General features: G+C 48.5%; 1 protein-coding gene and 2 gene segments (V, D, J or C); all 3 read left to right on the plus strand.

Annotated features, from left to right (window-relative positions):
- Window positions 1–15,900, plus strand: part of LOC137521936 (immunoglobulin mu heavy chain-like) — a 956,922-nt gene that overhangs the window by 873,339 nt on the left and 67,683 nt on the right. The gene's annotated exons all lie outside the window — the stretch shown is intronic.
- Window positions 1–15,900, plus strand: part of LOC137521952 (Ig alpha chain C region-like) — a 328,184-nt gene that overhangs the window by 193,084 nt on the left and 119,200 nt on the right.
- LOC137561945 (Ig gamma chain C region-like) overlaps window positions 1–15,900 on the plus strand; it is a 50,973-nt gene that overhangs the window by 12,608 nt on the left and 22,465 nt on the right. The window contains 1 exon segment of the C gene segment in view: window positions 12,695–12,773. Within this exon segment, the coding sequence occupies window positions 12,695–12,773 (79 nt within the window).

The raw sequence follows: 15,900 nt of genomic DNA on the forward strand, positions 1-15,900 counted from the left end.
CACAGGTATACACAGGTAACAATGATATCATCAGTTGTACTACAACGGTCAGGCGTCTAGCAGCCACAACAACCACGCAGAGGGCTTGATTCACAAAAGTGTGATAACTCAGTTATGACGCCTAAAAGCTTTGCACGTTAAAACTAGGGTGCTAAGTAGTTTGCACGTGCTAACTAGGGTGCTAAGTAGTTTGCACATGCTAACTAGGGTGCTAAGTAGTTTGGACGTGCAAACTAGGGTGCTAAGTAGTTTGCACATGCTAACTACTTAGCACCAGGGCTGTATTTAGGGTTTGGGCTCCCCTAGGCACACCAAACCTACGGCGCCCCCTAGGAGAACGTTGGCGGCGCGCGAAGCGCGCCGCGCAGAAAAATGGGCGTGGCCACAGAATGCAGTGGGCGTGTCCATAACAAAGTGGGTGTGGCCAATTAAAATATCCTAGTAAGAGTGCAGCCCAAAGTCAGTGGGGCCATGGTTTCTCCCCGGATATGAGTAAAGTGACCTTAAAAAGGCAAGTAGGAAATGTCCCCCCCCCCCCAAAAAAAAACCCCCACACATTAGCCAGTGTTCTCTCGCACAAAATAGTGGTAGGTATTAGAGTGTGAGCTCCCCTGAGAAAAGTCAGTAACATGACTGTTCTCTGCAAAGTGCTGCAGAAGATGCCAGTGCTATATAAATACATAATATGGTAGGACATTAGACTATGGGAGAATTAGATTGTAAGCTCCTCAGAGGATAGTCAGTGACATGACTACATACTCTGTGAAGTACTGCTGAAGATGTAAGTACAATATAGTACAGTAGTATGGCAGCATGGTGGCGTAGTGGTTAGCACTCTCGCCTTGCAGCGCTGGGTTCCTGGTTCGAATCCTAGCAAGGTCAACATCTGCAAGGAGTTTGTATGTTCTCCCTTTGTCTGTGTGGGTTTCCTTAAGACACTCTGGTTTCCTCCCACATCCCAACAACATACGATACAGATAAGTATAATGTTAATTGGCTTCCCCTAAAAATTGGCCCTAGACTACGATACATACATAGACATATGACTATGGTAGGGATTAGATTGTGAGCCCCTCTGTGGGACAGTTATGTGACAAAACAATACATACTCTGTACAGCGCTGCGTAATATGTTGGCGCTATATAAATAATTAGTATAAGTACAGTAGCCAGGTCTATAGGTGTCCAAATGTAGACATACTATAGGTGTCCCCAGTATAGATATCCAGGTCTATAGGTATCCCCAGTTTAGGTAGTAGTCAGGGGCGTAACTAGAAATCACTGGGCCCCCTTGTGAGAATTTGGATGGGCCCCCCCCCCATAGGTGCCAAATAATCATAATGTGGCAGTGTTTCACCATAAAATAATCGCAATGTGTGCAGCATTTCAGCAGAGAATAATTGCAATGTGGACAACATTTCACCAGAAAATAATCACAATGTGGGCAACATTTCACCAGAAAATAATCGCAATGAGTGCAACATTTAAGCAAAGAATAATCGCAATGTGGGCAACATTTCACCAGAAAATAATCGCAATGTGGGCAACATTTCACCAGAAAATAATCGCAATGTGGGCAACATTTCACCAGAAAATAATCGCAATGTGGGCAACATTTCACCAGAAAATAATCGCAATGTGGGCAACATTTCACCCAATCGCAATGTGGGCAACATTTCACCAGAAAATAATCACAATGTGGTCAACATTTCAGCAAAGAATAATCGCAATGTGGGCAACATTTCAGCAGATAATAATTGCAATGTGGGCAACATTTCACCAGAAAATAATCACAATGTGGGCAACATTTCAGCAAAGAATAATTGCAATGTGGGCAACATTTCAGCAGAGAATAATTGCAATGTGGGCAACATTTCACCAGAAAATAATCACAACGTGGGCAGCATTTCAGCAGTAAATCACACAGTGGGCAGCATAACACCAGTGGGCTGGCTGAGCGGGTAGTGGGCTGGCTGGGTAGCTGGGTGAGCAAGCAGTGGGCAAGCAGTGGGCAGGCTGAGTAATTAATTCAAGTATTTGTATAGCGCCTTTCTCCTGTCGGACTCAAAGCACTTGCGAAGCAGCCACTAGTGCGCACTCAGTAGGCGGTTGCAATGTTAAGGAGACTTGCCCAAGAAACTCCTTACTGAATAGGTGCTGGCTTACTGAACAGGCAGAGCCGAGATTTGAACCCAGGTCTCCTGTGTCAGAGGCAGAGCCCTTAACCATTACACTATCCAGCCACTGCCTGGCTAAGCGAGCGGGCAGTGGGCTGGGTACCAGGCTGGGCGAGCGGGCAGGCTGGGTGGCTGGGCGAGCGGGCAGTGGGTTGGCTGGGTACCTGGCTGGGAAAGCGGGCAGTGGACTGGCTTGGTACCTGGCTGGGCGAGCGGGCAGTGGGCTGGCTGGGAAAGGCTGGCTGGGAAAGCGGGCAGTGGGCTGGCTGGGCATGCGGGCTGGCTGGGTACCTGGCTGGGTATGCGGGCTGGCTGGGTACCTGGCTGGGCATGCGGGCTGGCTGGGTACCTGGCTGGGTATGCGGGCTGGCTGGGTACCTGGCTGGGTACCTGGCTGGGCAGCGGACTGGCTGGGTACCTGGCTGGGCATGCGGGCTGGCTGGGTACCTGGCTGGGCATGCGGGCTGGCTGGGTACCTGGCTGGGCATGCGGGCTGGCTGGGTACCTGGCTGGGCATGCGGGCTGGCTGGGTACCTGGCTGGGCATGCGGGCTGGCTGGGTACCTGGCTGGGCATGCGGGCTGGCTGGGTACCTGGCTGGGCATGCGGGCTGGCTGGGTACCTGGCTGGGCATGCGGGCTGGCTGGGTACCTGGCTGGGCATGCGGGCTGGCTGGGTACCTGGCTGGGCATGCGGGCTGGCTGGGTACCTGGCTGGGCATGCGGGCTGGCTGGGTACCTGGCTGGGCAGCGGGCTGGCTGGGTACCTGGCTGGGCATGCGGGCTGGCTGGGTACCTGGCTGGGCAGCGGGCTGGCTGGGTACCTGGCTGGGCAGCGGGCTGGCTGGGTACCTGGCTGGGCAGCGGGCTGGCTGGGTACCTGGCTGGGCAGCGGGCTGGCTGGGTACCTGGCTGGGCAGCGGGCTGGCTGGGTACCTGGCTGGGCATGCGGGCTGGCTGGGTACCTGGCTGGGCAGTGTGCTGGCTGGGTACCTGGCTGGGCATGCGGGCTGGCTGGGTACCTGGCTGGGCAGCGGGCTGGCTGGGTACCTGGCTGGGCATGCGGGCTGGCTGGGTACCTGGCTGGGCAGCGGGCTGGCTGGGTACCTGGCTGGGCATGCGGGCTGGCTGGGTACCTGGCTGGGCAGCGGGCTGGCTGGGTACCTGGCTGGGCAGCGGGCTGGCTGGGTACCTGGCTGGGTATGCGGGCTGGCTGGGTACCTGGCTGGGCATGCGGGCTGGCTGGGTACCTGGCTGGGTATGCGGGCTGGCTGGGTACCTGGCTGGGTACCTGGCTGGGCATGCGGGCTGGCTGGGTACCTGGCTGGGCATGCGGGCTGGGTACCTGGCTGGGCATGCGGGCTGGCTGGGTACCTGGCTGGGCATGCGGGCTGGCTGGGTACCTGGCTGGGCATGCGGGCTGGCTGGGTACCTGGCTGGGCATGCGGGCTGGCTGGGTACCTGGCTGGGCAGTGTGCTGGCTGGGTACCTGGCTGGGCAGTGTGCTGGCTGGGTACCTGGCTGGGCATGCGGGCTGGCTGGGTACCTACCTGGCTGGGCGAGCTGGCTCCTGGCTGGGTAGCTGGGCTGCAGTTGCCAGCGCGTCCTTCACACTTCTCCCGACTCGCTCCCGCCCTCCAGCAGAGTGGCAGACATGATCCTGAACTCTGCATGCTGCCTACTGGTCTAGTGACGTCACTAGACCAGGAGGCGGCATGCAGAGACCAGGATCATGTCCTGACTCCTGGCCGGCCGCTGCCACTGTGCTGGAGGGCGGGGGTGAGAGCTCCCCTCGTCATCTGTAGGTGCGCTCTCCGCCGCTCCCCCCGCACCCCCCCCCCCCCCCCCCCCCCGCCCAAAAAAAAAAAAAAAAAGTTTATGAATAAAAAAAAAAAAATTAAAAAATAAAAAAAAATATTGAACTATAGGTGGCCGCCCCCCCCCGAGGACCCGCCCATGGCACCGGCCCACGGGTGCCTCTTAATAGATACGGCCCTGCTTAGCACCCTAGTTTGAACGTGCAAAGCTTTTAGGCGTGATAACTGAGTTATCACGTTTTTGTGAATCAAGCCCTCTGTGTGGTCGTTGTGGCTGCTAGACGCCTGACCGTTGTAGTACAACTGATGATATCATTGTTACCTGTGTATACCAGTATTGCACACCACGTAGACCAAGGTACACAGGGGCCTCAATTCACTAAGCAGTTTAGACTAGTCTACAGATGGTTTTTAGTCTACTGATGGTTTGGTGTAATGTTTTAGACCTCTTTTTAGACCTAGTCTAACATTCAGTAATTACAAAATTCACAAAGGCAAACAAGGAGTAACCACACCCACTTTTTCTGACAGAGATTAGACCAGCTGATTTCTGTTAGTAAAGTAATTCTGTGAGGTATTTTAGATGTGAGGTTGGAACCTTTTAAATTAATTATGCAGGAGTTGAATTGTATGCAGAGGACAGCTCATCAAAGGAGAAGGATGTCAGTCATAGCTACTCATTTGTGAATTGCAATTTTTAATAATTTACCCAGCTTTACCGACCTAATTACCAAATATTTAAGACCAGGTCTAAAAACAGGTCTAAAACATTTGGTAATAGTGAATTCCCCTTTGATGACCAAACTATCAGTAGACTAAAAACCATCCATAGACTAGCCTAAACTGCTTAGTGAATTGAGGCCATGGTGTACCTAGCAGCATTTGAGTAATTGCAGATAGAGTGACAATTTATATATTTTTTCATTGTGTCATCGTTTCCTGACACACAGAGGCGTATCTGGGTAATATAGAGCCTGTGGCAAACACTGAAATCCCCCCCCCCCCCCCCGTCAGAGCCCCCTTCCCTTCTAAAAACAGCATCCTTTCTCCCGTACATGTGTTATGGTTGTCTATGTTTTTTGGCTCAGAATATTGCTGAACTTACTTTTTGCAAATATCTCTTCTTATTCCCTCTCTGTCCTCTTTTCTAACACTAAGCCAAGTGCGCCCTACATACATAAGTTAAGTAGCCATGTTTCCCAGATAACAAAATTAATCTGCTCTGAGGTTTGAGTGACAGGGTCAGGCATAGCAGGGCAGCACAGGAGCAGGCATGGTGCCCATGGTGCTGTGGCGCCTATGGCATGATCCATACCTGTACCCCTCTAGATACGCCTCTGCTGACACATCCAGTCATGTGAGGTGTACTAGACCTCGTGTCTACTAGTACAGACTGGGAAAGCTAACCCCACCAATTGTGGTGTGTGTGAGTGTGGAAGGGGGGGGGGGTAAGTAAAGGCCCCCACCTGTCTGACTGAGCCTTATGTTTAAAGGACAACTATCAAAGTTAACTAAAATTCTAAATGCATAAATGAACCATATACAGTATTTCTAGTAATTACTAGCAAATAGCAATACAAAGAATTTTATGTAAGAAAATATGACATTTAGAGAGAACAGTTTTCACTGTGGGCATCACTATGGAGCACTGTGTCCAGCACATTCAGCATACAGAAACAATCTTCACTAGCAGTAATCGTGTGAGTAAACTGTGTTCAGAATGATAGAAAGCAGAAATATAGCTTCAAATGTGTGTAAATAGCATCAGCTGCATGCAGCTCTGTGTGCCACATCCTGTGTCTCACTCTCTTCGCCTTGCAGTCTAAAGTAAACAGTTTACAGCCAGGGAGATCTCATTCTTAATGGGGGGGGGGGGGGGCATCCAAGTAAGGAAAAAGCACAGGTCCTTTTCAGAACCTTCTCTGTATCTAAAAATCCCTCAGCTGTTCTCATGTGATCTGTGAGAAAGCATGCAGGGAAGAAACAAACAGTAAATCATTCCTCTGTGAATAGTGACAGAGAAGTAAAACCGAGCTCCAACAGTATGGCTCTAGCCTGATGCCAGCACAAATGGTTACAAACAGCTGATAAACAAAGGATTTTTTCACACAGGCTATTATTAGAGACCTCTGAAAAGCTTTGTATTGTTGCTGGCTAAAAGCTCTATAGGTTTGTGGGGTTTACAGAAGAACAGTTTCTTTGATAGTTGTTCTTTAATGTACACCTCCTACACTACAGATTATGATTGGATGTTATATGGACATTGATGCTTTTTGTTTTTAAATAATGACGAATAAAAACATTACTTTTACAGTATAATCACCAACTATCTCATACCACTAGAAGCCTCCATATATAGACCATTGCAGTGATTACAGGTGAACTATGCACTTGTGGATACGAATATATTATATAAATTCATTTTACAATAACATACAACAAAAGACTTGAATTTAGGATTTTTTAAGTTAATTTGATCTTTAAAAATGTTTTCCTTCTTTCTCTTTCCATTTGTTTTGTTGTTGGCTACGTTGCTCCGCAAAGCTGAAAAACTGTAAAATTTTACCACCGCATTGTACAAAGGACTAATTAATTCACTAAAAAAACCAAAACAAAAAACAAAATAGATGCATAGTGTGATCACCCTTGAAGAATAATTGTATCTTTATAATAATAATACTTCCAACTGCAACATGAGTAGCTTGTCACCTTTTCTTTGGGTCAAGCAGGGATGCTCAAATCCGAATTCGGGTGAAACCCGGATAGTTGCTATCCGGATTTTACCCAGTAAACCTGTGCGGGATGGGCGGGGGGTCAAGCTTACCTGTCTGACGTCTTCTTTGGTCCGTCCCACAGCGCCTCCCACAATGCGGTCCACGCGCATCACGTGACCACAAACACTTCCTCCTTCAACCCGGAAGGAGGAAATGTTTGTACTCACGTGACCGCAGCGTGGAACGCATCGTGGGAGGCGCCGAGGGACGGACCAAAGAAGACGTCAGACAGGTAAGCTTGACCCCCCCGCCCAGCCCGCACAGGTATCTGGGTGAAATCCGGATAGCAACTATCCAGGTTTCACCCGAATTCAGATTTGAGCATCCCTGGTCAAGACTACTTATCCTCTAATTCTCATTACCAAGCCATGCAGGCAGAGAACGATTGACCCTGCATAGGCGTACTTTATTTCCAATTATATCTAAATCCTAACCGATGAGAAAAACTAATTCCCCATACTAAACTTCCCCAGCATCTCAACAGTTTCTTACTGTTGATTCTTCGAATATCAATGCAGTTTCTTATTCTTTGTCATTGTATAAATACCAATAAAAATTATTATGAAAAAAATATATTACTTTTATACACGTGGGAGACCGTAACTACAACATTGTAAAATTAGGTCCAGTCCTTACGGACAAAGTATGGCGAGAGAGTATGCTTGCCAGAAGAGGTCAGTTTTTAGGTTGCACCTAAAAATGGCAAGTGCGGGTGAGTAGCGGATGTGTTGAGGGAGGGAAGAGGATTAAGAGAAGTCTTGTTAGTGGGAGTGAGAAGAGGTGACCAGAAGGGATCACAGGAGAATATTGTTAGTAGAGCGGAGATTGCGTGTAGGATGGAATCTGGAAATAAGTTCATTCAGATAAAAAGGAGCTAGGTTGTAAAGTGCTTTGTAAAAAGAGAGTCTGGATTTGAAATTGTATCCTTTGTGTAACTGGCAGCCAGTGAAGGGACTGACAGAGTGGGATAGGACTGGAGAAGCAGGAGGAGAGGTGGATGAGTCATGCAGAAGAGTTCATGACGGACTGTAGGCCAGAGATTTGCATTAGTCTAGTCGTGAAATAATCAGGGCAGTAGTGGACAAAGCCAACACTATTAGTGTACTTTGTTGCTTCCTGGAAATCTCAGACTGATTTATGTGCATGCATGGGTTCCCTAGAATAAAAGAACCAGACAGGCCTCAGCCTGAATTCCAGGTTTGACAGCATGAAATGTCTGCTTGCATGCTGACTGGTGTGGGTAGGGTACAGACCAGGGGTCGAGTCCTGCGTGGACGCGGGTGAACGGCATTCACCCACTTTCTTCAGACAGAGTGAACGCCGTTCACCCTGGCTTGTGTGGAGGGAGCAGAGCAGAGAAGGTGAGCTATGGGGACAGTGGGGATGGGCAGACATCTCCCCCTCCCCCCATCCCTCACCTTTGTGCTCCCCTTCCTGCCTCTCCCCTCCAGCGTTGTTAAGTGTCGGGCCCGGCGGCAAAAGTGGGTGGAGACTTTCCGCCTTTTCCAGCCGCAAGGGACGCTCCACTCTGTGTGCGGCTAGAAGACCAGACTAGCCGCACACAGAGCGGAGCGTCCCTTGCGGCTGGAACGAGGTAAGTCTCCGCCCACTTTCGCCGCCGGGCCCGACACTTAACAACGCTGGAGGGGAGAGGCAGGAAGGGGAGCACAAAGGTGAGGGATGGGGGGGGGGGAAAGATGTCCGCCCATCCCCACAGCTTGCCTTCTCTGCTCTGCTCCCTCCGGGTGGGGGCACACCTGGCTACCTGGGCACATATACCCCTGCCTACATATACTGGGGACATATACACCTACCTACATATAATGGGGACATATACACCTGGCTACATATACTGGGGACATATACACCTGGCTACATATACTAGGGACATATACACCTGGCTACATATACTGGGGACATATACCCCTGCCTACATATACTGGGGACATATACACCTGCCTACATATACTGGGGACATATACACCTGCCTACATATACTGGGGACATATACCCCTGCCTACATATACTGGGGACATATACCCCTGCCTACATATACTGGGGACATATACACCTGCCTACATATACTGGGGACATATACACCTGCCTACATATACTGGGGACATATACTCCTGCCTACATATACTGGGGACATATACACCTGCCTACATATACTGGGGACATATACACCTGCCTACATATACTGGGGACATATACCCCTGCCTACATATACTGGGGACATATACCCCTGCCTACATATACTGGGGACATATACCCCTGCCTACATATACTGGGGACATATACACCTGCCTACATATACTGGGGACATATACCCCTGCCTACATATACTGGGGACATCTACACCTGCCTACATATACTGGGGACATATACACCTGCCTACATATACTGGGGACATATACACCTGCCTACATATACTGGGGACATATACTCCTGCCTACATATACTGGGGACATATACACCTGCCTACATATACTGGGGACATATACACCTGCCTACATATACTGGGGACATATACCCCTGCCTACATATACTGGGGACATATACCCCTGCCTACATATACTGGGGACATATACCCCTGCCTACATATACTGGGGACATATACACCTGCCTACATATACTGGGGACATATACCCCTGCCTACATATACTGGGCATATTTACCCCTGGCTACATATACTGGGCACATATACCCCTGGCTACATACACTGGGCATATATACCCCTGGCAACATATACTGGGCATATATACCCCTGGCTACATGTACTGGGCAAATATACCCCTGGCGACATATACTGGGCACATATACCCCTGCCTACATATACTGGGCATATATACCCCTGGCTACATATACTGGGCACATATACCCCTGGATATATATACTGGGCACATATACCCCTGACTACATATACTGGGGACATATCCCACTGGCTACATATACTGGGCACATATACCCCTGGCTACATATACTAGGCAACTATACCTCTGGCTACATATACTGGGGACTACTATACTCATGGCTACTTATACTGGGGACACCTATAGACCTGGCTACCTGGGGGTACCTATTTTGGGGGAACTGCTGTCAGATTATCTGCATTTTTGTGGAACCGCTGTTATGTATTTTGGGGAACAGCTGCCAAATTATGTGTATGTTAGGGGAACGGCTGCTGCCAGATTACGTGTATTTTGGGGAACTGCTGCCAGATTGTGTATGTTTGGGGGACCACTACTGCCAGATTATATGTCCTTTGGGTGTTACGTGTATTTTGGGTGATCCGCTGCCAGGTTTCGCGTATTTTGGGGAACTGCTTCCAAATTATGTGTATGTTGGTGGAACTGCTGCTGCCACATTGTCTATTTTGGGGGAACCACTTCCATATTATCTGTATTTTGGAGGAACTTCTACCAGATTATGTGTCTTTTTGGTGAAATGCTGTGAGATTACATCTATTTTTGGGGGATACACTACGGCAGAGCTCAAACTTCCTCGGCAGACCTTTTACATCACTGCTAAGGTCATGTATATTTGGCCCCACCCATGACCACGCCCACGGTGTGCTTGACCACGCCCATTTTTGGCGCGCCGCGCAGGAATTCTCTGAGTGAGTCCACTCACTTCTTTTCCCAGGACTAGACCCCTGGTACAGACCCTTTCGACTTGGAGGGAACCTCAACGCTGGTGAAAGGTGTACAAAATGCTTTGGTATGCAAACCATTTCGGAAGCAAATATCCTCCAGTGAAACCGAATACAACTTGCATTCAAGTTGTTTTTATTATTACTAGAGTTCCAGCTCCAATAATCAGGACACTAGTGGACAAAGCCAACACTATTAGTGCATCAGAAATTTATGGTACTCCATTAACAAAAGTAACTAGTATGACTCGGGAGAGGACTGCAAACCCATGTCACATAACAAACAACTTTATTTTATTCAGGACAGTTTTGCAGGATCAGTAATGATGTTTGATGACATTAAATCTGAAGATGCCTTTGTAAAATAGCCTATGTCTGACACTCTGGATAATAAACATTCTGCCATTGGCCATCCAACGACAGATCTATCAAAATCTGTGTCAGAATATAATAATCCAGGTCACACTGTCAGGGCCTTCTGTAACGTTAAAGAGGATGGAAAGGAATCTCCGCCTGACTGCCAAAATCTGAACTGCAAGTTCAAAAATATGTATTGCAGTAAAAATGTGCATGTGCGCGCACACACATACACCACACACCATACACACACACACATACACACACACCATACACACACACACACACATACACACCATGCACACACACACATACTGTACACACACCCACCACCCACACACATGCACACACACATACACCACCCATACACACACTAACAGACACACACACCATACACACACATAAACACACATAAACACACACACACACACACACACACACACACCACACACACACACACACACACACACACACACACACCACACACACACACACACACACACACACACACACACACACACCACAAACACACACACACACACACCACACACACACACACACACACAAACACACCACACACACACACACACACACACCTGTATCAGTCAGATGTCCTTCACAGTCGTGTTAACAGAAATGACAACTGCACTGGTTGCAGTGTTTGCCAGCACTGTGTAGGGCATTCATTGGAATCAACCTGGCTGTGATCTTTTCAGAATGCAAATAAGTGGTTAGCTAGATTGAGTGCCAACATGATTCAATTTACAGATTATGAGTAAGTATTTTACAAAGAAGATATAACAAGCATGAAAGGTGTTAGAATTCAACAGGAAGTAGTATTTCTGAACTGATTTGATGTACTTTACTAATTCCAACTGAGATGTACAGAGCATCTTATAGCACTGGACATAGAGGGCAAATCCAGTACAATTGACTGATGGTAAGGCCTTTTCAAAGCTATACTTAGCATATTGTTTATATTTGTGTTTATTTGATCCCCAGTTACTCATAGGTTATTTAACAACAACCTTATTTCACTTAAATATGCAGCTGTACTTTGGACCATGCAGAAGGTTTCTGGACTACATAGCATCTCATTCCTTCGGTGCTCTGCTGTACATAAATATAGAAGAAAGATCTGGGGCAAGGTAGACTACTGTGTACAAATCCAAACTCAGTCTCCTGACATAAATAGAAAGAAACCTGTACAGGTTGGACTGCCTGAGATCCAAATACCCTATTTTTATATGTAATTGCATTACCGTAATTAGAACTTACAACAGCAGTCTTACATTTCAGCACACAGGTCCTATGCTGAGTTGTATGACACCAAACTACAGCTGCTTAGAGCTCTCAGTGGAGCAGGTCAGAAAATCTCCTCTCCTCCCCCTTTAGATTTACCAAGAGCAGAATAACGAATATGAGCTGGCTTTTCCGCACCCTCACTCTCATTGGAATGCCTTAATACTGTAGAGGAAGTAAAAGAGCAGCCTGCAAGACTGGGGGAGGCAATCCAAGAGACTCCCTATGAGCTGGTCCTAAAGATCCACACAGGCACAAAGGCCAGAAGATCAGCACTTTCAGGTCTGCAGAAAGAAAGGTACATTGGCATTCATTATTTCTCCACCTCAGCTGCTGAACTGGTGTAGATGTTGGGGGTGCAAATGTGCATAAAATCATCAAAACGACCATACCGATGACTTTTCTTCAGATCAAACATCTAAAAGTTATTTGTGTAATGAAATATATATATGATGTTGTGAAACAATCTTTCATTCTGAAACTGTATTTCATGGAATGGAAATCTGAATGATTTATTCTGAGTAGTAAATCTGTGGGAGGACAGGATGAAGCACAGATTTGGTGTGATTTGAAAATGGTGGGGATTTTTTTCACATTTTCTTTTCATTTACTCTGCAGCTGGAACAGATAACCTGGAGGTCGCTACTTATCCATCATAAAGAGCTGCCTGTTGTGATACATGCAATCCTTCTTTCCTGTAAGTATTTAATATATGTAGAGCATTACTGTTATGATTCAGTTAGATAATGAGTGAAGCTTGCTGTGGACACAAGCCGGTATCAGCTTTACTGAGAAACAAGGGAATAGTTGTAAACACTTTAACAGAGCCTGTTTTTTTTCTGGTTGAACTCGATGGACGTATGTCTTTTTTCAACCCAAATATCTATGTAAGAGTCATGAGAGATCCATGTGGCTTTTACTGGTTTTTAACCTGTTGTTAGTAAGGCTTGTGGATAGATTAACTGCTTAGATCAATATGCATGGGATTGTATTTTGAAACTAGCCCAGGAAGCCTAGCTGTCTGTGGTCTATGCATTATGCAGTGCAATGTATGAGCAATATCCTTCACATGCAGGCTCTAGAGCAGGTAGGCATGGTTAGCAGTGCTGTGTACAGGGTTTTTTTTCATTTATTATTAAAGCAACACCATAGTAGCATTAGCAGGTTTTTATTAGATGCAGTGGCACTGATAGAATGCACTGTAAGTCAGGGCTGGAGAGAAATAGGAGTACAGACCTTGCTAATGTAGCATAGCAGGAACATTCCTCAATGGAATGAATGGAACCTGATGTTAATATTATGATATAATATAGTGTGGTATAATATGGCCATAAGTATATGAATAGAAGAATACAGTATAAGGAACAGAGACATGCAGACAGGGTTTACTGTTGGTTTAATGCTAAAATACTATGGCAGTTATATTATACTAGTGACCTAAGCCCGTTTAAAACCGGGCTGTAGGTCTGTCACCGCCGCGCACGCAACCGCCCACTCGCCGCATGCGTGCCCACCCGCCGCATGCAAACCCGCACGTCGCACAGGCACCCGCCTGCCACGCCACACATGCCCGGCCGCCCCCCCGTCCCCCCCCCCCCCGGCCCGTCCTGCGTCCTGTCCCACGGCCGTCAGTGCAGGACATTCGCAGTAGCGCAAAAGCACTGACACAGGGACAGGATACAGGGACACTTGTACTTTATTAGGTAGGATTATACTGGAAGAAGCACCAGATTGGAAGAACGCAGTGTAAGCTACAGCTGGAGCAGGAATATGGATACAGGGCTGTAAGAGCATTATTATAGCCGCTATACCTCATTGGGAGAAGCACAGGAATAGAAGACTGCAGTGAAAGCCAGGACTAGAGAGAAATATAGGTACAGGGTTTGCTATAATCATACTATGGGCAGCTATGTTGCTCTGGAATAAGCACAGAAACAGAAGAATGCCATTATAATCCAGGACTAAATCAGTAACATGAGGTCATAGCTTAAAGTGTAGTACCTGTAGGGAAAAAAAAGTTCCCCAACGGGGTACTCACCTCAGGAGGGGGAAGCCTCTGGATTCTCCAGAAGAGGCTACCCCCGTCCTCCTCCACTTGCCGATCCCAGCGCTGGTGCCCCTGATAAAACGCCTGTTGACAGCTTGCACATGTGCATTAGCATGGACCCACGCGGGCTCGGCAGAAACAGCCAAGTCCGATCAGGTCAGCGCTACTGCGCATGGGCAGTGCAGCCACGCTTCAGGATCTCATCGCTGGATTGGCCTGGCTGAGGAGGACTGGGAAGGATCCAGAGGCTTTACCCATCCCAAGGTAAGTATCCAGAATAGCCTGTAGCAATTAGCAAAATTCACAGGTTGCTTTAATGTTTTTGATTCTAAAAGTTCAGCTATAACTTGCTTGAGTAAAACTAGTCATAGAAGAAAGAGTTAAATGTGATCCAGGAATAGGGTATAAGCATGGGTACAATGTTCAGTTGCATTAGTGCAGAGCAAACTACTGTTATGGCAGCTATAATAAGCACCGCAACAGGAATACCGTGCAAAAGATAGGGATCTGGGTCACTAGGAGCTATCTGAATTATTATTATTAGTTAGTATTTATATAGCGCTGACATCGTCCGCAGCGCTATACAGAGTATTGTCTTGTAACTGTCCCTCAGAGAAGCTCACAATCTAATCCCTACCATAGTCATATGTCTATGTATGTATTGTGTAGTGTATGTACATAACTTCCGCATTTTCAGTACACTGGGCACAGGCAGTGTGTGTGCCATCACTGGCTCTGCTGTTGCAGCGGATTCTGAGGTCTGTTGTGAGTGACGAAAAGAGCAGGGCTCATGCAGCGGCACCGGGAGGCGGGAGCATAGCAAGGAGCGGGCGGTCGCTGCCGATCTGAGGTCTGTAATAGCACCCTGCCCCAGCTAGCAGCACCCTGCCCTAGCCAGCAGCCCCCTGTCCCAGACAGAAGCACCCTGTCCCAGCCAGCAGAACCCTGTCCCAGCCATCAGCACCCTACCCCAGCCAGCAGCACCCTGTCCCAGCATGCAGCACTCTTCCCTAGCCAGCAGCACCCTGTCCCAGCCAGCAGCACCCTGTCCAGCCATCAGCACCCTACCCCAGCCAGCAGTACCCTGCCCTAGCCAGCTGCACCCTGTCCCAGCTAGCAGCACCCTGTCCCAGCCAGCAGCACCTTGTCCCAGGCAGCAGCACCCTTCCCAAGCTAGCAGCACCCTGTCCCAGCCAGAAGCACCCCACCTGAGCCTGCACCTAGCACCTTGCCATAGCCTACACCTTGCACCCTGTCCTAGCCAGCAGCACCCTGCCCCAGCCTACACCTTGCACCCTGCCCCAGCCTATACCCTTGCCAACATTCAGTCCCAGCCTGTACCTTGCACCCTGCCCCAGCCTGCACCTTGTTTCCTGCCCCAGCCAGCACCCTGCATCAGCCAGCACCCTGCCCACAGCCAGCATTCAGCACCTTGCCTCAGCTAGAAGCACCCTGTCCCAGCAAGCAGCACCCTGCCCCAGCTAGCAATAGCAGCACCCAGTCCCAGCCAGAAGCACCATGCCCCAGCCAGCAGCACCCTATTACCACCCTATCCCCAATTATGGCTGACGTAGACTGCTGGCTGGGGCAGGATGCAAGGTGCTGGCTGGGGCAGGGTACAAGGTGCAGGCTGGGGTTGAATCCTGGCCAGGGAACAGGTTGGGGCAGGGTGCAAGATGTAGGTTAGGGTAGGGTGCTGCTGGCTGGGGTAGGGTTCTGCTGACTGGGGTAGGGTTCTGCTGGCTGGGATAGGGTGCTTCTGGCTGGGTCAGGGTGC

The sequence above is a fragment of the Hyperolius riggenbachi genome, chromosome 1, assembly GCF_040937935.1.
Source record: "Hyperolius riggenbachi isolate aHypRig1 chromosome 1, aHypRig1.pri, whole genome shotgun sequence".
In the NCBI taxonomy this organism is placed as follows: domain Eukaryota; kingdom Metazoa; phylum Chordata; class Amphibia; order Anura; family Hyperoliidae; genus Hyperolius; species Hyperolius riggenbachi.